Below are 25,148 nucleotides of genomic sequence, written 5' to 3' on the forward strand. Positions count from 1 at the left end.
TATGGTTGTCATATTACAGGAGTCAGAATAAGAACAAAAGTTAATATTCAGTTTTCCTTGTGTGAACGAGAATTAAAATAAATTAAGAAACTGTGTAATCAACACCTTGTTGTATTCTTGAAATCCTTTATCCTATTTTCTCTCTTTGTAAATTTCTACTAGCTCAGTAAAGATACAAATCTGTATATACAAAACGCATATTATCTGCTTCAAGAGTTCGGACCTTGTCAAAAAAAACGTGGGTGTCTGCATGTGTTTAATTATGTATGAAAAAACATATTAAATACATGGTATGTACACTCGGAGTTGATTTTCTGCATGTCTTGGATAGTTGGATCTTAAGTACCTCTTTCTTAATAAGTGCCATCGACTCTTCAGCATTACCATCACTATCAATATCAGCAAGGGTCAATTTGTGCATATTTGGCATTGCTCCCTCCACTTTTATAGAGGTGATCCTCTTTTGGCATGAAAATTATACGCAGGGATGCAAACCTGAAAAAATAACTGATGAAAATGTCTCGTACTTGCATAGACAAAAAACCAAAATCTTTTTGCGAGATGCTGCATAAAGGATCTAGTATATCTACGCCACATTGCAATGTTTTCTTTTAAAACCTGAGTTCTTTGACTGGGTTCAAGAGAGGAATGCTTCATTATCTATCATTATTCTAGTAACGAATCTGGTATGATCTTACTCTGCATTAGAAGTGGGGCTCAGGATGTCAAAGATATTTCAGCAAAATACAAGATCAGCAAGAGAAACTGACTCAACCAATTCTGAGCTGGACAGCTTTAGAGAAGTGTTTTTTCTCATGATTACCTGGCACCAACATAAAAACAGTATTAACCATAAAACCATGCACACGTCTAATAACAAGAAGGGCTAACATGCTGCTTAAAATGGCATCAACCTCGGACAGGGGATAAACACATCACTATATCATGCTTGTATCAGTAATCCAAAAATAGAAGACATATTTAGTACCTACAAAAAATGGAAGACAAGTAATCCAAAAATAAGAAACGATAAAATTAATATAGGCAAGAGAGTCTAAAGTATTTAGGAATTAGATCTACCAATATTGGACAACTAATGACAACCAAGTATTGCGACCTCGTCTGAAGCTTCTACTTTTTATTGATTTTATTTTATTACAGACTGATTATATAACAAAGTCGAGGAGATTCGAAGTCATTTTTTGTACTTGACTGGATATGGTACTTTTATAGCAATGGTCGTTCTGTTGTAATTCACACACAAAAAAAAACTTACACTTGTATTGTGTGACGGCTCTGATGGCATTTCAAAGTAATCTTCATGAAGGTTCTTTTACAAACGACCTTCTTCATCAGTGTCACCAGCATTAATGTTGTTACCAATATCAGAAAGAGTCACTTGGAGCATTGCAGGCATCTCAAACTTCACAGTGGTGATCTGCTTCTGGCTTCAAAATTTCATGCAGGGCTGTGAAACCTGAAGAAAGAACTGACGAAAATTCACTGTACTAAAATAGGCAACAGGCTTTAGCAAAACAATTGGAGATTCTAGTAAGTGATGAATACAGGATCTGATATTTCAGAGGCCTACATTTACCTAGATAATTTCTTTTATGAATTCTTTGAATAGGTTAAAGCAGGGAATTCTTATTTATCAGTTTATTTACATTCTAATAACATATAATAGCGTCTCATCAAACTCAACATATTCTCAAAGATGTTAAGTGAAGCTAAAGGTATTAATATCATTCCACAAACATAAATAAGCATCAAAAGATTCTGGTTCAGAAAAGTTCAAACCTTGACAACCACTATGGATAACTTTAGATATGTGTACACGACGATCTTCCTCATGATTGACTGAGAACACCCAAAAAAAAGTATTTAGTGCTGAAAACACTACTTAAGAAGGGTAAACACACTGCTTATATACTGCACCGCACCTTGGACAGGACAAACATGCATCATTTATCATGCTCGTGTTGTTAACTTATAACATAGAGGAGGTTTAAACCAAAAATAAGAATAAGCAAAATTATAAGTTATACAAGTAAACAAGACCAAGGTTTCCAAGATTCAAACCCTTATGAGAAAGGTAATGTTAAAGCAGATACTAAAGGGAATGTCTAAATATAGTATAGGCGTAAACAATGTAAAAACGCGAGTTAATCCAGCAACAATAAGAAGCCTTCAAAGCTACAGGTTGTGTCCCGGAAACAGATTAGATCCACAAAAATAATTTTAAATCATATACTGTAGGTAATAAAAAAGAACACAAATGAAAAAGAGATTTTTATTAACAAAAGTCACATACCTGACTGCAAGCACTTCTGATGCATTGCAAGGAGAGTTGGATCCTGTACTTCTGATAAGACTAGGTGCTGTAGTAAAGATGTTGTAAATGCATCTGCTAAGAAGCCGCAATCCACCATTTTGTCCATCAGTTTACATGCTTCATTATACTTCTTATTCCGAAGACATCCACGAATGATTATATTATGAGTGTCCTTGTCAGGAATTAAACCATTGCATCTCATCAAGTGAAATAAAGACAATGCCTTATCAACGTACTGGTTCTTGCAAAGACCATCTAACAAGGTCCGGTATATCACAATATCCAGCTTATGGCCTTGGTCTTGAATTTTGTAGAAAAAGGTCAGTGCTTCCTTAGATATACCCAGCTGACATAGTCCGTGTAACAAAATGTTGTGAGTTTCAACTGTGGGCAGCAGACCTTCACATGCCATGTTTCGGTAAAGATCCATAGCTATGTCCAGTTTCAGCTCCCTGCAATATGCATCCAACAGAATGTTATATGTATAACAGTTGGGCTTCATCTTCTTACTTTTAATGGTATTCAGGACAGCCAATGCCCCATCCGTTTGTCCTTGTGAACAATATGCCTGAATGAGAGCACTGTAGGTAACTGTATCAGGACATTCACCCCTTTCATTCATTATCTCTATTATCCGCTTGGCATCGTCCAACTTCCCCGACCTGGAATAAGCATCAACCAATATAGTAAAAATATGAACATCTGGAGAAACTTTCATGTCATTGATCATCTGTTTAAGCAACCGATCAACCTCTTCCCATCTCTTTAATTTGCAGAGTACCTGGATGATTGAGGCGTAAGTCCAACCATTCGGTAAAACGCCTTTCTCTATCATTTCCGAATGCAGCTTCAAAGCATCTTCAACAAGACCAAGCTTGCACAAAGAATCAATAATTGTAGAATAAGTCACTGTATTAGGTTTACACTCCGATTTCTCCATAAATCTGAACAACCAGACGGCCATATCAGTATGACCTGTCTTGCAAAGTCCATTAATCATAGTACTATAACTCACTACATTAGGCTCAAATTCTTTGAATTTGACAAGGTTCGTGAACATAACCCTAGCCTCTGCAGACTTATGCTGGCAACAAAGCCCCCTAATTAAAGTAGTATACGTAAACACATCAGGCACAAAACCGCGCTTAAATATTCCCGCAAGCAAAGCAAACGCAAAGTCTATCCGATTCGAGTGACAACAACAATTGATCACAATATTAAAGCTAATAACATCAATCGGAACACATAGACTACACATATCCCTAAACAGAGACACAACTACATTGTAATGTTTCATTCTAACGAGCGCCGTGAGCAGCTGATTAAAGTGGAAATCGTGAGGGAGAGGCTGCGATTTAAGCATTTTATCAAACACCGCGAGAGCATCCGCCAGATTATCGAAACCTGATTTCGATTTCTCGACGAGTAATCGTTGTAATTCTATGTGAGGGCTACAACTAGGGTTTGAATTGTTGTTATTATGAGCATCGAAATGGAGCTGAGCAATGTTTAGTGATTGTAAGTGAGATAGCAATTGAAAACAAGCGGAACCTTGCTGGTGCCTTCGTAAACATGAATATAATATCGAAGACATCTCTCTCTCCCTCCCTCCTTCCCTGTGTCTCTCTCTCCTTCTCTCTCCCTCTCTCCCCGCGTCTCTCTGTGTCTCTCTCGGATTGTGTAGAGGCTTGCATGCGAGATAGATGCAGCAGAGGTGAATCAATCAGGGTACACTGAGACTCTTACTTTTTCATTCAAAGTGCGGAGAAACTTGGAAAACAAGAATTTAATAAACATTTTACGACAAAAATAAAGAATTCAATACTATTTTATATTGAAGGTGTATTAGTTCAAACTGTTAATAAATTTATTGGATTAAAATTAATTGTAACAAACATGAGTTTATGATTTAAAATTGAAATGTGTCAAAAATAATTTTGAAATCAAACCATATTAATTAATATTAAATTCGTTCAACTGTATTATTCCTTCGGAAATTAAAGATTTTTTTGATTACTTATAATATATATATTATATTAAAAATTATATTAAGAGATTTATTTATAACACGCGTTATATAATATATATTTTTTGACGTCTAATAAATTTCAATATTATTATATAATGTATATTGCAAATAATAAATAAGTTTATGAATTATGATAAAAGAAATAATAATAAGTATAAATTATATATAATAATACAATAATAGCTAATTCTAAATCTAAATATCTAAATATTAATAAATTATAGTTGAGAGTTGTGGATGTACTATTGAATTTTATTTTATTTTGAAATAAGGATGTACTATTGAATTAAAAATTAAATGACATAAACGGCCCTAATTTATATGATTGCAAATAATAAAGAAAACAGAGGCCAGGCCGGATAATAAAACACAGTGAGAGTAAGCAGCAGAGCTATATAATTCACTAGACTAAAACACAAATTTTATTTTGTCAAAAAAAAAAAACACAAATTTTATTGATCGAGACTTCAATTCTTGTGGTATCGAGGGTTCTGATTTAATTGTTTGTTTGCACTTTAATCGGGTCACTCTGTACCACTAATCATAAACCCTAATTTGGCAATTTGGGTTTTTTTTAAAAAAGATGGCAGCTTCGATTATATCAAGAACTCTTTTTGCTACTAATCGCGTTCTTCAATCTTCTTACGCTGTTCCACACAAGACCCGGTTTTTATCTTCTGTGTTTAATGTAAGTTGTGATTTTTAGTATTTCTTGATTTCTTGTTATTGATTATGGATTGTAGTACTTTGTTTAATTTGATTTAGGAATTCACTAATGAATGAATGACTTGAATTCTTGATTTTGCGGTTTTTTTTATTTGTGACAGATTAATTCTTGGGTTTTATATGAACTGCAGTAGGTTGTTTAATTGAATTCATTTAGTCACTAATGAATGACCTGAATTCTTGAGTTTATATATTATTGTATGTTGTTTGTTGATGGTTGGTTGAGTAGCTGGAGGCAAATATGTAATGGGGTTCTTTGTAATTTAGTGTGCTTGCAAGTTTAATGTTAATCGGAATAATTTGGAGGATATGTAGAGACCGGAAATTGTTGTCGTGCATTCCCCACAAAGGAATGCGTTTAATTTCTATAGTGAATTATGTTTCAGTTTCTTTCGTGCAAAGTACTGGATTTTGGAGTTTTTCGGCATTACCTTCAATAAGTTGTGATGCAGGCTGTATGTGAATACACATTTAGTTAAAATAGACATTGGTATCTCCGGTTGATTCTTGTATTTTTTTTGTCTGGACTTATGTAGCTTTTTAATTGCTTTCAGATAAAACCTTCACACTTTAGGGTTGCTTCTTATGCTAAACATAAGACTTCTGGTTATTTTTCTACTATGGCTTCATCTGTTAGTGGGGTGACAGCTGCTTCATCAGTACAGTCCATGTCTACTAGTGAACCTGTTGTATCAGTTGATTGGCTCCATGCCAACTTGCGAGATCCGGATATGAAGGTATGATAGTTGGGGTCAGTAGGCAGCAGTTTTTTATTCTATGAAGCAATCTATATTTACATGTTGTGATGTATATAGTTTTTTTATAATTGTCTGATATATATGTTTAATGTAAGGATATATCAAAAACATTATTGCATGGAAGGTGTAGTGTTATGTTGCATGTACCATCAACACGTAGTCTGATAATGCAATACATGTCATATTGTGGCCTTATAACGCTAAGTATTAATTTTTGTAAGACTTGAGAGGAGAGTGAATGGGCCTGTTTAATTATACTAGGTTACATTTAGTTTTTATTGAAATGTCTAGATGTCTTGGATATGATTAATATTAATGTCCGGAACTATATTTTGTATATTGATCAGTAAATTCATGACTTAATTATAGTTCTTATTAGTTTGAAAATCAGCCATTATTTTGATTAATTACCGTGTTACACAATCAGGTCCACCTCACATCTAATTCTATCGACAATTTTTTTTATCAAATGGCTTGTAGTTGGAACAAAATGTAAATGTGCTGATATAGTGATATTTCCAGGTTCTAGATGCATCATGGTATATGCCAAACGAACAGAGGAACCCACTACAGGAGTATCAAGTATGGAATGGATTTTTTTTAATACTTTTCTTCTACTGGACATTTTTTTTAGAACTTGTAGACTTTCTACAGATATTTTCTCTTGAACTGTAGTGTTTGGGACAACTTAGGTTCAATATCTTTAATTGCACTTCTGTATTAATGCCTCTATATTCCTTCTGCTTTCTGTGTTTACAGGTTGCCCACATTCCTGGTGCCCTTTTCTTTGATGTTGATGGGATATCAGATCAAGCTACGAATGTGTGATTCTTATTCCTTCTATTTTGGATCTTGTCTACTTCTATATATACACCAGAGTAAGCAGGGCTGTAAATGAACTGAGTTGAGACCAAAAAGTAGTGAGCTCAAGCTTGACTCATTTAAGAAATAATATAGTTCAGCTTTGGGTTTAGTTTGAACTTGAGAAATGTTAGGGAGTTTGGCTAGTGAGAAATATGTTGTTAAAGTATTTACTTTTTCAAAATGAACTAGATTTTACTTGTTCGATTTTAGCTTGTTAAAGTTTGAAGATCGAACTTAATTTGTGTTGCTTTCAAGTTCAGATATAGCTCAAGCTGCTCACAACAATTCTGCTCATGTACAGCCCTACTTGCATGCCAGTTATATTCTTGCAACTAATATATATAAATATGGTCAGTCTTTTTTATAATGCTGAAGCATCTTGAAATTTTGATTGTTATCAGTTGCCGCACATGCTGCCATCAGAAGATGCTTTTGCTGCTGCTGTTTCAGCTCTTGGTATTGAGAACAAAGATGGAGTTGTAGTTTATGATGGGAAGGGCATTTTTAGTGCTGCTCGAGTGTGGTGGTGAGTTGTAAGTTTAATAACCAGGGTTGTTTATTAGATGGTTCACTGTTGCAATTGGATCAATAAACTGAGTGAATTATAGTTAGTAGTTCTTGATGCACAGGATGTTCCGAGTCTTTGGGCATGATAAAATATGGGTGTTAGATGGAGGCCTTCCAAGATGGCGTGCTTCAGGATTTGATGTTGAGTCGAGTGCTTCTAGTGATGCTATCTTGAAAGCTAGTGCTGCAAGTGACGCAATAGAGAAAGTATATCAAGGACAGGCAGTAAGTTTAAGATTATCAACACCAACAATATATTGATAGTATTTGATACCGGATAATGCTTCTTTTTCATCTGTGTTATATATATATTTGATTTATTCTTTGGTTTTCCATGATAGACTTGTTGCTCAGTCATTTAGTGAAAAAATAATTTAAATAGATATCTCTATTTCTCCAGGTCACACCAATTACATTTCAAGCCAGATTACAGCCGCATCTTGTTTGGAATCTAGAGCAGGTTTAGTTGCAACTTGTAATCAGTGTGTTTTTATGTTATTTTTACTTTCGAAATTGTTTGTTTGGGACACTAATTACTGGGGTTGAAGTAGACATTACAAGTGATTTATATAAATTATTACAGTCGGTAAGTTGTGGTTCAAAGTTACAATATGTGGTAGTTCTGTTTATGTATTCTATGTATAATACCTTCAGGTATGCAGTGTCTGTGAACCTGTTATATTGCAAACTTCTTTTGAATACCCTACCTTTTTGTGTTGCTTTAAAGATGTCCAGAAGTATGAGTCATGGCTATAAATTTCATTATGTGCTCTTTATTCTGTAGTTCATTGTGGTAGCTAAATGAAAATTACACATGAACCTCATAACTTGGTTACTAACTTCTAAGATAGTTCCTACTAGTCATTTAAGATAATGAATCAGCAATTTCTATCTTGTTCATCCTCATATTTTATAAAATGTACTCTATAGTTGGGTTCTCTTTCCCACATCGTGGCATTCATAAAGTATCTAGGAAAGTGATAAACAGGTTGTCACTAGCTTTGAATATAGATGTCAAATACAGGTCTAGTTGAATCTTTTTTTATTTTTAATTTAGTGTTTTATTTCCGATTTCTAAATTTTTGGTTAGAACTAAGATACATCTCTCATGCTAATGCATGAAATGCCTTTTTGAATTGAACTTTGCAACTTCCTATTATTACTTTATCTTTGAACAATAATTTTATGTAATCAAATAGGTTCAAAAAAACATTGAGGAAAATTCACATCAAGTTGTAGATGCTCGTTCGAAGGCCAGGTACTTTTATATATATATAGTTTATATTGTTCTGCTGGCTGCTAGTGTATCCCTCTTGTAACATGTATCATATTTACTTTGAGGCATACCAATGAAAATATGGCATATCTGGTATAGTATTTTCTGGTTCACTTTGAGAATACGGTTCTATTTTTGTAGCACCTTTTTTGTTTGTTAAGTGTTGTATACTTTTAGAATGTGGTGTATCTGATTTCAGATATAAGAACACTATAATAATTCATGTAGCTGGATCCTTCAGAACCAAATTAATCCTTACTTAAAATGGGATGTTTAAGAGCACAAATTTTAGAATGAACTTGGAGCATGATATAATTGGTAAATAAGTAGTGAAGTTGTGACTATGGCCTACTGATGCGAGTTGCATATCATATTATATATCTATTATCTACAAGGGGTTAAATACGTGAAAGTACCTCTCGAGAAAGCAATAGATGCAAATAATCTGACTAATCAAGTAGCAGCCCTTAGTTAAGGAAACAATTCTTCAAATCTTTTTTAATCTCCGACTCTCAATATACATTTTCTTAATTTTGGACTTTGGAGTTTCATTGAATCAGTTAAATTCTTCCCCTTGCCCTAATAAACACGTCTGACCATGGCTTAAATATATAGAGATTCATCTTAATCATGAATACAAAACTTTGCTTGTCTTTAGCCAAGTAATCTTAGTGACTTAACAAATGCTTTCCTCACAAATATTTCTGTTCTTGGAAGCCTGATTTCGGTTTGTGGAGATATTGAACGTGTTGGCTTTTGCAGGTTTGATGGCACAGCGCCTGAGCCTAGAAAGGGAATAAGAGCTGGTCATGTGCCTGGAAGCAAGTGTGTTCCGTTTCCACAGGTAGCATAGTACATTTGTTACATTAATACTAGTTTTTTGTATATCTGGTGAACTGGATTTATTCAACAGGTTGGAAAATCATTAATATCCCTATTCACTATTATATTGCAAAGTGTATAAAGTGAAATCATGCAAAACTATTTTTGTCACTGTATAGTCGATGCCCTATTTAGTATGTACTTAAGTTGAAAGCAACTTCATATTATTTATCACTAATACAAGGTCTTTTAAATATAGTGATTTCTTACTCTCTCTGTAGCTCTATTATTTCCCCATGTACCCTTTTTTATATATAATTTGTAGAATGATAGAATCTGAATCATTAACATTCTTTATGAAGCTGCTGGTGTTCATCGGCTAATCTAATTTTCGTATATATTTTATATACAAGAATTAATAGTGTTGTACACAACGTTATTTTTCGTCAGTACTTGCCAAAATTTCACTACAAAGTCGTTGTCATGCTATAGATTCATGTTAAACTCTTTTAAACAGACATGTCTCGTGACCCCATTTCTGTGGTTCCTTGCAGTTATTGGATAGCTCGCAGTCACTCTTACCACCAGCCAGTCTCAAAGAAAAATTTGAGCAAGAAGGTAATACTTGTGTAGTTGTGTGCCTGTTCAAAGGGTTGACTGGGGAATTTACTTGTTACTCTTTTCTTCTGGGCAAAGGCCAGTAACAAAAAATTTAAATACTTGCGAACATATTTTTCCTCCACTGAATTACAGGGTGATAGAACTTATATATTGTTACAGATAATGGATGCCACCACTAGAATGTATATTAAGTATTAGAAAGCAGTCAACTAACAATTACATATGTGTGTAAATCGTTTCTGTTTATGTGAATAGTGACCTCCCTGCTCCCTATGTTAATAATTTTCTTGGGTTTATCAACTGCAGGCATTTCCTTGGACCAACCTATTGTAACTTCATGTGGCACTGGTGTTACGGCTTGCATTCTTGCACTGGTGATGATCTTTTTCCCTTTCTATTGTTTTACTGGTGATGACTTTAATGCTTAACATGACATTATATAGTCTTTGGTTGAACATCAAAGTCTTTTTTTATTATTCAATCTTCATCTATTTTTACAAAGGACCGGTGTTTAAACAAGATTTTTAAAAGCATATGTTCTTTAAATTCGACCATCATCTTTTTAAACTAGATTTGATACATCTTTGCTCAGTTCTGACCTTTTTCTAGGATATTGAAAGAATTATATGGGAAGTTTGTATTCTAAAACTTGTTTTACCTAGGAAGAACTTTACTATGATTTGTTATGAATGTACTGTGTTATGCTTGATACTTGCAGTTTAAATGGCATTTATCATTTATTCTTTACTCAATACAGCATGGAAAACATGCGTGTTAACATGTCAAGAAAGGAATTGTAACATTGTTATTTCGTAAGCTGATACTTGCTCATTTACAGGGCCTCCACCGTCTTGGAAAGACTGATGTTCCGGTGTATGATGGGTCCTGGACAGAATGGGGAGCACATCCTGATACTCCAGTTTCCACTTCTGATCTAGCTGAAACTCAATAAGAAGCTTCCCAGATATGCGCCTAGTAAGAACTTGTATCCAAACAGTGAATTAATCGATATCCCTCGTAACTGTTGAGTGTTTGCTTTTTGTGGATTGCATCATCATGAGCTCTCTTTATATAGCATTTGTAAAAATTGGAATGGAAGGCTGTATTTGCTTCATATTGTTCTTTTTGAATCTGATAATCCCATAAGAAATATCTCGACTCATATCATTTCAACGAAAAAAGCGTGTAAGTTAATGTTTTGAATTTGGAAAGTACGTGATGTCCTATAACTAATAAGAAGAACTGGACAGAGGGCGTGATAATTTATATATTTAGAATTTTAATTATTTTGAAAACGAGTATTCAGTGCTAAGAATTACTGTGTCATGTGAGAAAAAATTACTATTGTTTGTAATTACGTAACAAAAGTTATGTAAAAAGTGTCACTGTCGATCGCGTGGCCTAATGGATAAGGCGCTCGCCTCCGGAGCGGGAGATTGTGGGTTCGAGTCCCATCGTGATCGCCTTTTCACATAATTCGTGCAAAAAAAAAAAATCCAAGTGTAATTTTTTTTATTAAAAACTCTAATTATTTTGCTGCCTTGTCTATATACTCAGTTAGAATGTTAGATGACGAAACAGTGGAATTTTTAATTTAGTACATCGTTTTTGTCTGCGTAAAATCAGTAGAATCTAGAGAGAACAAATTCTACAACACCATGGCCTCCATTCCCAGAAATATTACAAAATTATGACTCCCACGGGGCTAAAATGAGAGATTACAAAATTATGACCTCAACAGAGGATCAATCATTTTCCATTACTCAACAATTTGGTGATCTTTGATTCCCCTTAAATTTATCGCTTAAATAAGAAAACAATAATAGGAGCAAGTGGTTTGTTTAACATTTCAAGCTTGCAGCAGCTCCATTTATCAACCGCCAAACCAGAAGCAAATGCTTGGACCGTCTCAAACTCTTCCCTGCATAATGTCACACGTGATTAACTTTAATGGTTCATATAAGCTTTGGAGCACAAAGAAAAGCCTTAAAGAATTACAAACTTAAACTTATGTTGTGTTTGGTTGGGATGAAAGAAAATGGAGGGAATGGAATGAGATTTGAACTATAATTTAGTTGAATGTATGATAATTTCATTCCTTCCACCATTCCATTATCACCCTCAATTAGAGCTCAAAACCTCCATTTTGTTAAGGAATGCTCTATTCCAATTCCTACCTATTTTCTACCCAAATCTCATCATAGAAAATTTGCACTCATTTTTTTCAAAGTTATCCCTCCTGCACTCTATTCTTTTCTTTTATTTATACTCATTCCATTCACCCCAACCAAACACAACATTAGTATCTCAAAATCCTTCACCTTTTCTTTAAGTCTCGTTTGGATCTCATTTATATTAATTAATTTATCTATTGCATCTTAATTTATTTAAACCACAGTAATATCCCGTCTTCATGATTAAAGATAGCGGTATATGTGTAAGTATATCAGTTAAAAGTAAAACAGAACCTTCCACCGGGGTGCCCAACATAAACCAGCAAGCTGATGAGACCTCCAGGTGCAACTACTCTCTCTGCTGCTTCTAATCCCAGAAGTGTTGTATCTGACTTGGTAATCATTGTTTTGTCACCTCCAGGAAGGTAACCCAAGTTAAATGCAACTAGCCTGTACAATCAAGTGACACGATATGGATGGGTATAAGATGAAGAAGCTTGTAAATAAAGCAAGAAAGGGGTGGTGAGTAAATGACTTGTCAAATAATGAAAAGGTGATCATCTGCAAGGAAAAAAATATCAAAGTAAGAATAAACGGGTAAAACTGAGTGGAATTGCAGTACCTCACTGTGATGTTTCTTGGTATGACTTCCTCCAATTTACTGTGACATGTGCTAAAGAGCTCAACGAGTTCTCTCTGCAGTATATGAGTTCATTCAAACACAGTGGGTATACGAATTTGTAGTAACAGATATTTTCTGGCAGGATTTTGCATGCTATAATCTGGTAGACATGTCAGACAGACTCATAGGCAACATCGACCATGGTACACAGCTCTATACAATAAGGGTATAAGGTATTGACATAAATGTGTATATAATTGACAAGTGTTGAGAACAAAAGAAAAGTAATCAAACTAGACAATGCATATAAGGAGCACCTCATTGTCATCCAGTGATTCATCCAGCAAAGAACGAGTATTTTGTAAAGCAACATCTTGAAGATCTAATGCATAAACACGGCCTTTTTGTGACTTATCAGCAACCATATTAAGCATTGCTAAGGTATCATACCCATTACCACAAGTGGCATCGATAACTGCATCCCCTTTCTGGACTACACATTTCCACACCCTGTGCATAAAAGGAGCATAAGAGAGTTTAGAACAAATTAACTGTAAATAGCATTCATTCTCCAGCAGACTGTATAAACCAGTGAAACTGTAGTGACAAATTGTTTTGATATTGCTGGCCATGCAACCCTCAAAGATAACTTATATATTATTCTATGTCATAAAACTAGCGGGGAAAGCTCCCACATCGCAAGAGCATAAGTAAAAAGTTTTTCTCGCACCATGTTAATCAGGGCTAAAACTAATCCTGGGTTTTATTTTAGCAGCAGTCATTTTACATTTACGCTATTATTTTCACATGTTCAGTTTTAGCAAGTTATTTTTCATACTTATTTTCCATCAAAAATCATCCAAGAAGATGATTCAAATACAGTTCACAAGTTATTTCCAATCAAAATTTTACTTATCTCTAGAGTTTTAAATATTGAAATCTAGGCTAGTACTCTCAATCAAAATTTTCCGTTCTCGAGATTTATAATATTGTAAAAGCACTGTAAACTCCAATTATAACTTCCAAGTAGTGAATCAAAAGTACCTACGAGTGAGCAACTTCAGTAGCTTTCTTCTTCCCAAACATGTACTCTAACATCACATTTTCCAAACCTAATTCACAACAATAACACAAAAGAAGACCGAGTTGACTCAGTTTTTGATAAAAAAAATAAATTGTACGGATAGAGAAATAGTTTGTGAATTAGACCTGGGAGATTAGGAGGCTTCTTTGCAATTGGAGACTGAGCTTGAGCGGCAGCGACGAGGCTGTGATTATTGGTTGAATTTGTAGTGAAATTGAAAAAATTTCTAGGGTTTCTGAGTGATGAAGCGGGTACAAAAAGGAAGGGTTTATGAGAGAAGAAGAGGGTTGAAATGGGGTGGTGTAGTTTCGACATTGTGCCGGAAAGATATACACCAGTTTTAATCGAGAAAAATATCCAGAATTCGAATTTTTTTTCCAGAGATATACAATGTAATAATCTTACTTGTAATTTTAACGATCTGGAAAATAATTGTTTAATTTTGAAAATATATTTGAAAACATGACTATTTTTACAAAAATTCTAAATTCTAATTTTTTAATCATAATTGTTACAATAATTTCATATTTAAATTGAATATGTGGATATTACAAATTTAGTATGTCCTGAAATAAGATTTTAAAATTTGGTACCACATGTCCTAGCATGCACAAATGTAAAATCAAGGGACAAGCCTGCAAAGAGACCCTCACCCTTCTGCCAACATTATATTGTTCAAACCTCAAACCCTCAGCCTCCCGTTCGTTTTGTGAAAAGCAAGCGGTAATCGGACTTAAACAGTAAAATCATATATGTTAGGCCAATGCCCCTTGTGCATCTTATTAAGCATTTTCAGATTTATTCTTTTCAGTTTTGAAATGAATTGACCAATCCATACTTCTTTCAATCTTTTACACAACTTTTTGTTAGAATTTACCCTCATTTTCCACATTACCTCTATAATCCACTTCAACCACCTAAAACTGTCCCTAAATTTTCTTGTTACATTCTCCTGTCATTCGATCGCAGCCAAGAACATTACCCTGGTCTTCGTATCACAATTAAATTTGCCATCCTAATAGGTAGTACACTACCCCATGAAGCAAAGCTGCATAATTCATGACTTAAAACAGAGGAACAATGAGAAGTTTAAATGCATGGACGAAAGAAGTAATCAAGTTTGTGTTGATCATTCATTTAAAATGATAATTGTTCCACCAGATAAGCTGGATTTGGACCCTAGGGGTGGGAGGAGTGGCTGAGGCCTCCAGGAGTAATCTCACTGTCGCAGGTTCCCATCCCCATAGGTTAATGTACCTTAATAAAAGGTCCTTGAATAGTTTATAAAGACAATCTACAATAATTAAGTTCAAACAGAAGGCTGAGTTCAATAAAAGCTGATTTTGTAATGACTAACACTAAAGTTTGCTTGTGGGAACCCCGACAGGTGCAGCTCTTGAACGTTTCTCCACTGTGCGGGAAAGCTGCTTCACTGCCTCTTTTGGTAAAGGGCGGGGCCTGCTCAGCCAGAGTCCACCATCAACTACAAGAGTGGTGCCATTGACGTATTTACCTTCACCAAATATGAAAGACACAAAAATTATATGATGAATAAATATTAAGTGCATAAATAAGCAAGGAAGAAGGAACATGGTGCAGGGAAGTGAATATTCCACACAAGTGAGTGTGTGTTGTCTTGCCTCCTCCCATGACCGTTCCCTCAATAGTGTAAGGATAAACTTGAGGTATTGCTAAAATCAAACGAGACCTTTAAATGAAATGATATTTTGAAGGCACTATGATACATAGGGTAGCCAGAGGCGATAGTATATAGAGTTATGTATATATATGACTGTCGCCGGCAACTGTTTTAGTGGCTTTCTAGGCAAACATGGAAGACTGAGCTGATATAACTCAGTAAAAGAACATACAGCTGATCCAAATAAGTGTAATATGTACCAAAAGAAATTGATTACAGATTAGAATTATTAATAGTAATAGTAGACATACTTTTATATGATTAAGAATGGACATTATCAGATGAGCACGGAATGAAGTTAAAACTTAACTACGAAAACAGCAAAATGTTTAACAAAATCAGGAGGCTTAAATACAGGAAATTTGGGAAGAAATCCATACAAGGCTCGTCAGGAGAAAGTTATCATTCTTTAATATTTAATAATATAAACAACATCCCCCACTCCTGAAACTTATAAAAATTGATATATTATAACAAACTCAGTTGGTTGGCGCTCACATAAATTCAGGCTTTGTATATGATCCATAGAAAACAGATGAAGGACTGCAAATTGAATTAAAAAGGAAAGAAAAAAAATGATCAGTTTACTAACCAGCTTCTGATGTAAGGTAGAGTGCTGCAACAGCTATATCCCACTTCTCTCCAAGTTTATATAGAGGCATCTCTTTTCTAGAGCTGTTTTTTATTTCATCAGGTCCCAGTTTACTCATACCAGCAGTGTCACCAATGGGGCCAGGAGCAATTCCATTTACTCTGATATCATAATCAGTTCCCCATTCTAAAGCCAAATTTCTCGTAAGAGCATCCACAGCTGCCTGAATTAATCATTTATTTTAATATATCATGCAGATGGTAAATAGGTAAACATTATTACTGCAACTAGTACAAACCTTGGCAGCGGATACATGGATTTGATAAAAAGATGCTGTGTAATGTAAAGTAGCACTGATATTCAATATGCTTCCACCACTTGATGATGTCCTGCCTGGAGCTCCTTTTTTAAGATATTTAAGAGCTTCGCGACACATGGTGAAGGTACCAACTGAATCAATATCCATCACTGTAGAAGGAAGGTATCATAAAAACATTAGCTTTCCGCTTAGTCTAAGCCCCCTCTTTTACCTCCAGTTATACTTTAATGATCTATACAGCGATTAGCTGACAACTTACATGAACCAGCTACCTCTTGCTAAAAATGCATAGTTAATACAATTAATTTAAGACAGTACATCTAAGCACTGAAAGAAAAAATCACAAGACAACTGTAGTTCTTACTTATTGAATTTTGATGAATATAACTATAAGCCAGAGTATCAGACAATATGTTAGAGCGTATCTTCAGAACTGCACCAGACAGCAGATATTACCTGTTCGGAATCCATTAGGAGACAAATCCTCAGCTGACACCAGAAAATTGCCAGCTGCTGCATTAACAAGAATATCAAGCTTTCCGAAGTGCTTTATAGTTGATTCCACAACTTTTTTTGCATCTTCCTGTTTGCGAACATCACCCTCAAATCCAACAGCCTATGAAAAAGGAGCAACAAAACATAGGGAACTATTAGAAGAAAAGCCTTTAAAAAAGAAGAAGCCACAATGGACTTTCAGATCAAAGTAACCAATAATCAAGCCCCACATATTTTTTTGTCTAAAACTAAAGCAAACAAAGATAGGCTCTATGCAAATTCTTACAGTCATAATCTCTGATCAATCATCATGTATATATAAGAACCATCATTCTTATCATTTCTATATAGCTCAATACAATCCCCAAAAAGAGAGACAAAATAAGCCATTTCCGGTATAGGGATAATGTTACTCCAAAATTAATCCAACTCAAACAACAACAACATCAGACACGAATCATTGAAAAATTATTACACTACATTAACTCTACAAAAATAATACTACATCACCACGATCCTTCACCACATTACATTAACTCTACAAAAGTTGGAACAATTCCATTCAATTTCTTATAAACCTGAAAAAACCAGTCACTCTAACGAGGCAGTCCCATTATAACAACCCATCCACAATAACACAACATACAATCACCGCATATAAACAATCATACCCAAAAGCATACAAAAATTCAGTCTCTACTGATTCTTCCATCTCAGTCAAACCTCATGATCACAAAATTTTATTAATCTACATCATAACCGAGAAAAAAAATATTACTTAATCAAAATTAAAACACAATATTGGGACTTAAAAAATATTACTTCATCGAGATTAAAAACAAAAAAATATTACTTTATCGAGATCACTACCTGAATCCCAAGTGATCGAAGAGAGGCAACAGCAGAATCAAGAACAGACTTGCGGCGACCCATGATAGCAACACAAGCTCCATGTTGACCGAACTGGCTGGATATTTCGTACCCAATACCCGACCCGCCTCCAGTCAACAGGGCTACCTTGCCATTAAGAATGTTTGGTTTAAATGGGCTCTCCATTTCTTGAATAAAAACCCAATCTTTATTCAAGAATCAAGTAAATTATGTGGGTTTTCTTGGTTTCTCCGATGAATGTGTGAAATGTGTGGGTGTTTGGTGTGTGTAAAGATTATTTATATGGTGGAAGAAGGTGTGGAGGTGGTGGTTTGAGTACTACAAGTAAGACAAAGAGGAGCCAGTCAAGTTTGACAAAGGTATATTCCTATGATTACTACTCCCTCCGTCCCAATGAATAATATACATTGGGATTGGACACGGAGACCAAGAAAAAGTGTAAGAAATGAGTAAAGTTAGGTGAAAAGTAGATAAAGTGGTGGGACCCATTTATTTTTAATAATAGATTTGAGATAGTGGAAGAAAGTAGTGGGTGTAATAGTGTTTTTATTATTATAGAATGAAGATAGTGAAAGAAAGTAGTGGGTGTAATAGTGTTTTATATTGTAAAAAGTTGCTATTTTGGGAATGTATAGAAATGATGGGACATTCCAAAAAGGAAACTGTATAGAATTGATTGGGACGGAGGGAGTAGTACTTAAATATTATTAAAAAATGTGTTTTTTTGTCATAATGTGTTTTGACTTTTAAGAACTAGTAATTATTATGTTCTCATAAAATAAATAAATAATTATTTTGTGAATTTTAAATAGCAAATATAAGCGCTCTTTGGGGTTTACTATAAAATAATAATTTTTAAATTAGATAAATAAATTAAAATTCACTAAATGGATTTATTCTCTTAAAAAAAACTGTCTTTCTTTTATTAAATATTTTCTCTTCTAAAAATATATTTTAAAATAGTTTAATTCAAAAAAGAGTTAATTATCAATTAGATCACTTATTACGCTAGAAAATATCAAGTGGGTCACTGGGAAATTTTTAGTCTCATTTGAATCACTAAAAACATAAAAAATATCAAATAGATACCTTTAATATCTTTTCGAGGAATAAACTTTATTTTGCATGGAGTTTCACACATTTTTCTTAGGTGTTAGTATAATCAAATGAAAGGTTATAAATTCTAGTATTTAAGATAATATATTCAGATTTTAAGAAATTTATTTACTATTTATTTTTAATTTTACAATTACTTTGTTTAATTATATCAAATGAATAATAAATAAATTTTTTAAAATCTGAATATATTATCGTAAATACAAGAATTCATAACCTTTCATTTGATTATACTAACAGCTAAAAAAAATGTGTGAAACTCAATAAAAAATAAAGTTTACTCCTCGAAAAGATATTAGAGGTATCTATTTGATATTTTTTTATGACTTTAGTGATTCAAATGAGACCAAAAATTTCTCAGTGACCCACTTGATATTTTCTAGCGTAATAAGTGACCTATTTGATAATTAACTCATTCAAAAAATATATCTGAAAAAATCAACACAAAAGATAACTTAATCATTTTTGTAATTTTATATTGTGAACTTATTATTTATTATCTTTTTTATAGAAATGATTGATATCACTTTTCATTTGAAAAGAAATCCAGATAATTAATTTCATATGACTTCTAAAAACTAGTAAAATATTAATAAATTATAAACTTTTAAAGATCAATAAAAGAAAATTTTGGAAATCTCAACTTTTCTTATTCAACTTATAGCAAAGACCAACAACACAAACAATAGTCCAATACCAACGATTCTACATGGGCCTGGCGAACAGCAATATGTTGTCACTTGATCCCATGACCCTCACAGTAATATACTCCCTCCGTCCCCCTGAGTTATATACATTGGGGACGGGATGCGGCACGGACTTTAATACTCCTGTAAAGTATAGTTCTATAACTTATTTTTAAGATTTTTCTTTTCTGAATAAAAGTTTGAATGTTATATTTTTATTCAGAAAAAGAAAATTTTAAAAATAACTTATAGAACTATATTTTATAAGAGCATTGAAATGCGTGTCGAGCAGTGAAAAAGAAACGTATAGAATTAAATGGGACAGAGGGAGTATTCGACATTTTTATTGTTGGTGTGTAAAGAAAGATCCTACTTACAGTATTAATAAGGTGAAACAAGAGCAAAATAACATACAAACTTAAACAACATCAACCATATCAATGCTAGAAAACTAGACAGAGGAAACTGCTCCAGGTCCAGCTGCTGCACAATTTCCATATGCTGAGGTTGAGCTTGAGCTTCTTGGTATGCGGGTTGGTGCTGTGATGTGGATTCCGAAAGAGGAGAATAGAGCGGAGTTGTGGATACCCGAAGAGGAGGCTGCATGTAGAAACTGGTACTGAAATTTTGGCGGTAGCTACAGCATCAGGTGTGTTAGGTGGGTTATTGCCGGTTTGATCTGCACTCTCTGCACTATTCTGTTGTTTACTCTCCGTAATCAAAGTTCACAAGTATTCAATCTTTACAAGTGAGTCTCCTTGTTGCCTGTCATTCCATAAATCAATCAGTAATCATATCAATCACTACATTACTCTGCAAGGATGATGGAGACCAACAAATTATTTAATTGAAGAACTCACCAAACTTGTGAATGATCCAAGATGAGATGTATTTCTTAAATAGAGTTTTTTTCAATACGTGTTAATTTAGAATTATCACCACACTATATACTGAAGACACCTAGTTTGGGCATGCAAAAACACATCTACATGTCTTCTGTATATGGTGCGGTGACAATTATAATTGAACACGTATAAAAAATAATAATTTAAGAAACGCATCTCATTTTTAAATCATTCACAAGTTGGGTGAACTCTTCAATCAAATATTTGTTGGTCTTCATGGTCCTTGAAGAGTAATTTACTGATTGATATGATTACCGATTGATTTACAGAATGGACAGCCAACAAGGAGACACACTAGAGTTTTAAGAATTGAAACTTGTAACCTTTGATTATGGAGAGTCAACAACTACATTGCAGAGGGTACAGATCAAACCGGCAATAACCAACGCGACATACCTGATGTTGTAGCTACCAGCAACGTTTCAGTACCAGTGTATACAATAATGCAGCCTCCTCTTCCCCAGGGATAGGCAGTTTTGCAAGTCCACCTGAAAGTGCAATAGCTTTGTTATCATTAATTGCCAGTTTCAGCAGATTTAGATGCGTGGCAAAGAGCTAATTGAATAAAAAAAGAAAGTAATATAGGCAAACATAACGGGTGAATGAGATGCATTAAACAAAAGAAACGATAAAAATAAAAGAAAATAGAGATTAAAAGTACTACCATATACAAGTGTTCTAATCAAGAAAGAAAAAATTTATCCACCACAATTGAACACAATCTATGTAGAAAGGAGTTGGAACCAACAATCTAATCAGTTTTCCTCTAGCTCCTCGTTGCTCGGCTGGTCGGGTTGTTGCTCAGCTTGAGGCCAGTACTGCTACATTGGGCTCTGCTGGTACTGATCTGTAGCCATGGCTGATACTGAGGCATAAATGGATGAGGTTGCTGATCACCAACACGGCAACACTTGTTATACTCGACACTCGTATTCCATGCTGTTGATCAGGAACATTGTAGCAATAAATTCAGGACCAGCAGATGAGCTCGCCTGTGGTCCATTGTTTGTGGCCCCTAGAATTTGTTCAATCGATTCATCTCTTGGAATCCCGTGTTCAAGAATATCAAATGTATCTGTTTTAAAAATTTGTCACAGCAATATCTTTCTTTTGAACATTTCTTCTTCCATCTTTCTCATTGTTGATCCAGGCTTGTGAAGTCGTATCAAGGATAAACATCTCGCAAGTCTTAGCAAAGACAGCTACAGTTTCCTGGACAATCATCCTGATATCATTATCCGCTCTCATTATCCTTTTAACCGGAGCAAGTGGGAGCTTGTGCTTCTTGAGGTCTGCTGGCGTCATTTCATGCATTTGGTTAGCCCGAGATTGCCTCCATGTGCGATTTTGGGCTAACCAGATGCTAGAATGACTCCAGCAGACCTCAAAGAATCAAAGGCTCCCATTTGCCCCAATTAAAAGGATAATGAAAGCAGATAATGATATCAGGATGATCGCCCAGGAAACTGTAACCGTCTTTACTAAGACTTGCGAGATGTTTATCCTTGATATGACATCAAGAGCCTGGATTAACAATGAGGAAGATGGAAGGAGAACAATTCAAAAGAAGAAATTGTTGCAATAAAACAGATACCTTTGATTTTCTCAAACACGTAATGCCAAAATATATATTGAGCGAACAAATTCTCAAAGCCACAAGCAATGGACAACAGGCCTGAGACCATGGCGCCTCTCGTGCCTTTGCAACTTATCAGTTACAGAGGCTGAACAGCCACCAAGAAAACAGGGACAGGATTTGAAATGAAAACTTTTTCATACAATATTTCTTCTATGTTTGATAATCTGATAAATTTCCTTCATTTCTGATTTCAACTTGTGAAAATAATTCTAAATAAATCAATATCTTGCTACTACCTCCGTCTCAAATTACAAAGCCTAGTCAGATCTCGTGAAATCTTCTCCGACAGTACTAAAAAGTAAAGATGGAGTCTTGAGTCCAACAAATCTTTCCTCCGCCCTAGGGATAGGCAGTTCTGCAAGTCCAACTGAAAGTTCAATGGGCTTGTTATCAATACAATTATCAACAAATTTAATATAAAAATGGTAAATTAGGCAAATATAAAGGCTGAATGAAATGCATCAAACAATACACATAACAAAATGAAAAAAAAAAGAAGAAAGAGAATGATAGTATTACCTTATACAAGTGTTCGAATTAATGTGAAAAAACTGAATCGGCCACAATTAAACGAAATCTATGTAGTAAAAAACTGTAATGAACATATATATTTTGATTGAAGAGATAACGGAAACCGTAACAATCAAGGTAAAATGGAAGAGCTAATAGAAACTATAACCAACAGTGTTTTGATAGAAGAGCTAATAGAAACTATGGATGACGTAGAGATGCTACCGAAGAACCAGAGATGAGATGAGTTTCGCAGAGATGAGATGAGTTTCTTAAATAAAAGATATACCAGATTTGAGATGACACGTATTACATACAAATAAAAACGTATGCAATATATGAATGACACGTATTTTTCCCATGCAAAAACGGACAAAAATATACGTGTCCTAGATTAATTACATAATGACATTTTAGCTTAGCGTAACACGGTTCACAGAATTTTCGAAATTATTAAAAATAAAAAAAATTAAATATGCATATTCTTGTATTGCTAGTTTGCTACATTAGAAATGACTTAATGACAACACAAGCTGAAGTTTCAACTAGATGCAAGTTACACCACTACACCACGCCAGCACAGAGTAACAATTATGACCTTCATTTAACTACGACTCTAAGAAACAAATTAAAATTACATTAATAACTTGCAGACTTGGAAAAAGCATTCTACAATCACAGTTTCCATCAAGCTCTCTACTTCCATGCCAAACAATTATGACCTTCATTTAACTACGACTCTAAGAAACAAATTAAAATTACATTAATAACTTGCAGACTTGGAAAAAGCATTCTACAATCACAGTTTCCATCAAGCTCTCTACTTCCATGCCAAGTAGATTTATTAAATCCTTGCTGCTGCTGATTCTGATGGTCCTGTTGCTGCTCAGCTTGAGGCGATGACTGCTCTAAGTTATGTTAGAATATAAAATTAAATTTTTTTATTTATTATTATATGGAATACATGATAAACTTAATCACTCACAATATAATTATTCATATAAACTCCCCGAACTAGATATTACAAAGCTGAAGCAATTCTTCCACCACGATATCTACATATTTGTCCCCACTCTCCCTCCGGCTCTTGCTCAAATCTTTCGTCTTCCGTCTTATTTCATCCCCATCCTTGTGCACCACAACTTTCTTTATAACTTCTGCAATATCGCTTCCCCGGAATCTCCCATTCCCATCTCTCTTAACCTCCGCGCCCAACCCAGCCTCGTTCACCACTCTAGCATTCAGCGGCTGATCATACTGCATTGGCATTGCAATGATCGGAACGCCGTAGGCTAATGCCTCCGTCACCGAACCCCGTCCACAATGACTCACGAATCCCCCGATGCTTGGATGCGCTAATATCCTGGTCTGCGGTGCCCATGTCTCTAAAATAATTCCCTTTTCTCCAATTCTTTCGCGAAATATTTTAAGAAAATCACCGATAAAATCTCTGTCGGGACACTTAACAACCCATATAAAATTCACACCGCTCAGCTCGAGTCCAGAAGCCATCTCCTCCACCTCTTCCTTCGACAAGTGACACTCGGTCCCCATCGAAACAAACAACGTTGATGCCTCATCTTTTTTGTCAAGCCACTCGAAAATCTCGCAATCATCATCTTGTTTCCAATCAACAGTCTCAGAAACAAGTAGACCAACTGGGAGAACTTTTTTCCTACACAGAGTAGAAAAATAGTCAATATACTTTCCCTCAATCTCATCACAGCTCTTGACTAAAATCAGTTTTGATTCCCTGACGCAAGAGCTGACACGCTCAGCCGTCCCGATGCCATGAGCATGCACTTTCATCAATTTCTCAAACTTGGCCTTTTCATAGTCCGTGACATATATTTCCGGATAAGGAAACGGAGAGTGGCGCCCATTAATCTCAAAATGAGTCCAGTAACACGTCGTCACGGCGCCATTTGTGATGTACGAGACCGTTGGAACATTCTGGGACAGAGCCACTTGCGGCGCCCAATGTTGGAAAATATCGTTTATAAGCAAATCTGGTTTTAATGTTCGAATGATATCCGACAAGTTCGGGGCTGCCATGTCAAAGGCTTTTCTCAGAGTGGAGAGGAGGTTTGGTGGGAGGCCATTTACTGTGTGGTAATGAGGAGGAAGTTCTGGCAAATTGGGAAGATGGATCTCGATTGTTTTTATTGAAGGGCTGTTTAGAAGGGCTTTTTTGACTGAGGCTAGATTCACTGGGGTTGAACATAGATGAACAGAAACACCTCTTTTGGTGAGTCTTTTGCCGAGCTCTAGGTAAGATGATACATGGCTGTAGCCTAGCCATGGTAGCATCAGAACCGTTATGCCTCTCCCTTTGCTTTCCGCCATCTCTCTCTGGATATTTAGATATGAGAGATCTCATGTTCACACGGCTCGTTTTTATAGAGCTTCATGCGGACG

General features: G+C 34.9%; 6 protein-coding genes and 1 non-coding gene across 11 annotated transcripts; 2 read left to right on the forward strand and 5 right to left on the reverse strand.

Moving 5' to 3' along the window:
• Nucleotides 1-167: 167 nt before the first annotated feature.
• LOC108224955 (pentatricopeptide repeat-containing protein At1g62914, mitochondrial-like) lies at nt 168-4,105 on the reverse strand. 5 transcript variants are annotated; one of them, XM_017399724.2, is made up of 6 exons: nt 2,315-4,103; nt 1,801-1,860; nt 1,277-1,477; nt 915-988; nt 699-823; nt 168-495 (listed from the first exon to the last, which is right to left on the reverse strand). In XM_017399724.2, the coding sequence occupies exons 1-3, from the start codon at nt 3,927-3,929 to the stop codon at nt 1,419-1,421; spliced, it is 1,734 nt and encodes a 577-aa protein (XP_017255213.1). In that variant the 5' UTR covers nt 3,930-4,103; the 3' UTR covers nt 168-495; nt 699-823; nt 915-988; nt 1,277-1,418. The 5 variants fall into 5 exon arrangements, with proteins under 5 accessions (XP_017255213.1, XP_017255214.1, XP_063935647.1 ...); XM_017399725.2 differs by lacking the exon at nt 915-988; XM_064079577.1 differs by having other exon boundaries at nt 168-823.
• Nucleotides 4,106-4,710: 605 nt separating this feature from the next.
• LOC108193004 (thiosulfate/3-mercaptopyruvate sulfurtransferase 2) lies at nt 4,711-11,112 on the forward strand. The gene is made up of 12 exons (XM_017359563.2): nt 4,711-5,052; nt 5,645-5,827; nt 6,371-6,430; nt 6,608-6,670; nt 7,114-7,238; nt 7,342-7,504; nt 7,680-7,739; nt 8,479-8,537; nt 9,318-9,399; nt 9,932-9,995; nt 10,305-10,372; nt 10,837-11,112. The coding sequence occupies exons 1-12, from the start codon at nt 4,948-4,950 to the stop codon at nt 10,948-10,950; spliced, it is 1,146 nt and encodes a 381-aa protein (XP_017215052.1). The 5' UTR covers nt 4,711-4,947; the 3' UTR covers nt 10,951-11,112.
• Nucleotides 11,113-11,388: 276 nt separating this feature from the next.
• TRNAR-CCG (transfer RNA arginine (anticodon CCG)) lies at nt 11,389-11,461 on the forward strand. The gene has a single exon. It is a non-coding gene; the product is annotated as a tRNA-Arg (tRNA).
• Nucleotides 11,462-11,644: 183 nt separating this feature from the next.
• LOC108226463 (tRNA (mnm(5)s(2)U34)-methyltransferase, chloroplastic) lies at nt 11,645-14,276 on the reverse strand. The gene is made up of 6 exons (XM_017401425.2): nt 14,004-14,276; nt 13,843-13,906; nt 13,112-13,304; nt 12,795-12,868; nt 12,467-12,622; nt 11,645-11,919 (listed from the first exon to the last, which is right to left on the reverse strand). The coding sequence occupies exons 1-6, from the start codon at nt 14,191-14,193 to the stop codon at nt 11,796-11,798; spliced, it is 801 nt and encodes a 266-aa protein (XP_017256914.1). The 5' UTR covers nt 14,194-14,276; the 3' UTR covers nt 11,645-11,795.
• A 706-nt stretch (nt 14,277-14,982) lies between these two features.
• Nucleotides 14,983-18,249, reverse strand: LOC108224824 (peroxisomal 2,4-dienoyl-CoA reductase [(3E)-enoyl-CoA-producing]). Its single transcript, XM_017399555.2, has 5 exons — nt 17,854-18,249; nt 16,945-17,104; nt 16,468-16,637; nt 16,170-16,392; nt 14,983-15,391 (listed from the first exon to the last, which is right to left on the reverse strand). Exons 1-5 carry the CDS (start codon nt 18,037-18,039, stop codon nt 15,237-15,239), a joined length of 894 nt encoding a protein of 297 aa, XP_017255044.1. The 5' UTR covers nt 18,040-18,249; the 3' UTR covers nt 14,983-15,236.
• A 2,740-nt stretch (nt 18,250-20,989) lies between these two features.
• On the reverse strand, nt 20,990-21,886 carry LOC135147292 (nuclear transcription factor Y subunit C-2-like). The gene is made up of 2 exons (XM_064080227.1): nt 21,677-21,886; nt 20,990-21,136 (listed from the first exon to the last, which is right to left on the reverse strand). The coding sequence occupies exons 1-2, from the start codon at nt 21,884-21,886 to the stop codon at nt 20,990-20,992; spliced, it is 357 nt and encodes a 118-aa protein (XP_063936297.1).
• Nucleotides 21,887-23,643: 1,757 nt separating this feature from the next.
• Nucleotides 23,644-25,148, reverse strand: LOC108225121 (UDP-glucosyltransferase 29-like). Its single transcript, XM_017399937.2, has one exon. The coding sequence runs from the start codon at nt 25,074-25,076 to the stop codon at nt 23,745-23,747; it is 1,332 nt and encodes a 443-aa protein (XP_017255426.1). The 5' UTR covers nt 25,077-25,148; the 3' UTR covers nt 23,644-23,744.

Source organism: Daucus carota, chromosome 6 (genome assembly GCF_001625215.2).
Source record: "Daucus carota subsp. sativus chromosome 6, DH1 v3.0, whole genome shotgun sequence".
NCBI lineage: Eukaryota > Viridiplantae > Streptophyta > Magnoliopsida > Apiales > Apiaceae > Daucus > Daucus carota.

Excerpts from the sequence above, each read along its gene's own strand:
- LOC108224955 (XM_017399725.2), bottom strand. The coding sequence starts at position 3,929 with ATGTCTTCGATATTATATTCATGTTTACGAAGGCACCAGCAAGGTTCC. Across the intron at positions 1,861-2,314 it reads TCAGAAGTGCTTGCAGTCAG|TCAATCATGAGGAAGATCGT; the intron begins GTATGTGACTTT and ends GGGTGTTCTCAG. Across the intron at positions 1,478-1,800 it reads TATCCATAGTGGTTGTCAAG|GTTTCACAGCCCTGCATGAA; the intron begins GTTTGAACTTTT and ends TTCTTTCTTCAG.
- LOC108193004 (XM_017359563.2), top strand. The coding sequence starts at position 4,948 with ATGGCAGCTTCGATTATATCAAGAACTCTTTTTGCTACTAATCGCGTT. Across the intron at positions 5,828-6,370 it reads TGCGAGATCCGGATATGAAG|GTTCTAGATGCATCATGGTA; the intron begins GTATGATAGTTG and ends TGATATTTCCAG. Across the intron at positions 7,740-8,478 it reads TTGTTTGGAATCTAGAGCAG|GTTCAAAAAAACATTGAGGA; the intron begins GTTTAGTTGCAA and ends GTAATCAAATAG.
- LOC108226463 (XM_017401425.2), bottom strand. The coding sequence starts at position 14,193 with ATGTCGAAACTACACCACCCCATTTCAACCCTCTTCTTCTCTCATAAA. Across the intron at positions 13,305-13,842 it reads GCTACTGAAGTTGCTCACTC|GGTGTGGAAATGTGTAGTCC; the intron begins GTAGGTACTTTT and ends TTTTATGCACAG. Across the intron at positions 12,869-13,111 it reads AATCACTGGATGACAATGAG|AGAGAACTCGTTGAGCTCTT; the intron begins GTGCTCCTTATA and ends CATATACTGCAG.
- LOC108224824 (XM_017399555.2), bottom strand. The coding sequence starts at position 18,039 with ATGGAGAGCCCATTTAAACCAAACATTCTTAATGGCAAGGTAGCCCTG. Across the intron at positions 16,393-16,467 it reads TCCATGTATCCGCTGCCAAG|GCAGCTGTGGATGCTCTTAC; the intron begins GTTTGTACTAGT and ends TGATTAATTCAG. Across the intron at positions 15,392-16,169 it reads CTACCTTACATCAGAAGCTG|GTAAATACGTCAATGGCACC; the intron begins GTTAGTAAACTG and ends TATTTGGTGAAG.
- LOC135147292 (XM_064080227.1), bottom strand. The coding sequence starts at position 21,886 with ATGACGCCAGCAGACCTCAAGAAGCACAAGCTCCCACTTGCTCCGGTT. Across the intron at positions 21,137-21,676 it reads TTCAAAAGAAAGATATTGCT|CTCTTTGCCACGCATCTAAA; the intron begins GTGACAAATTTT and ends TTATTCAATTAG.
- LOC108225121 (XM_017399937.2), bottom strand. The coding sequence starts at position 25,076 with ATGGCGGAAAGCAAAGGGAGAGGCATAACGGTTCTGATGCTACCATGG.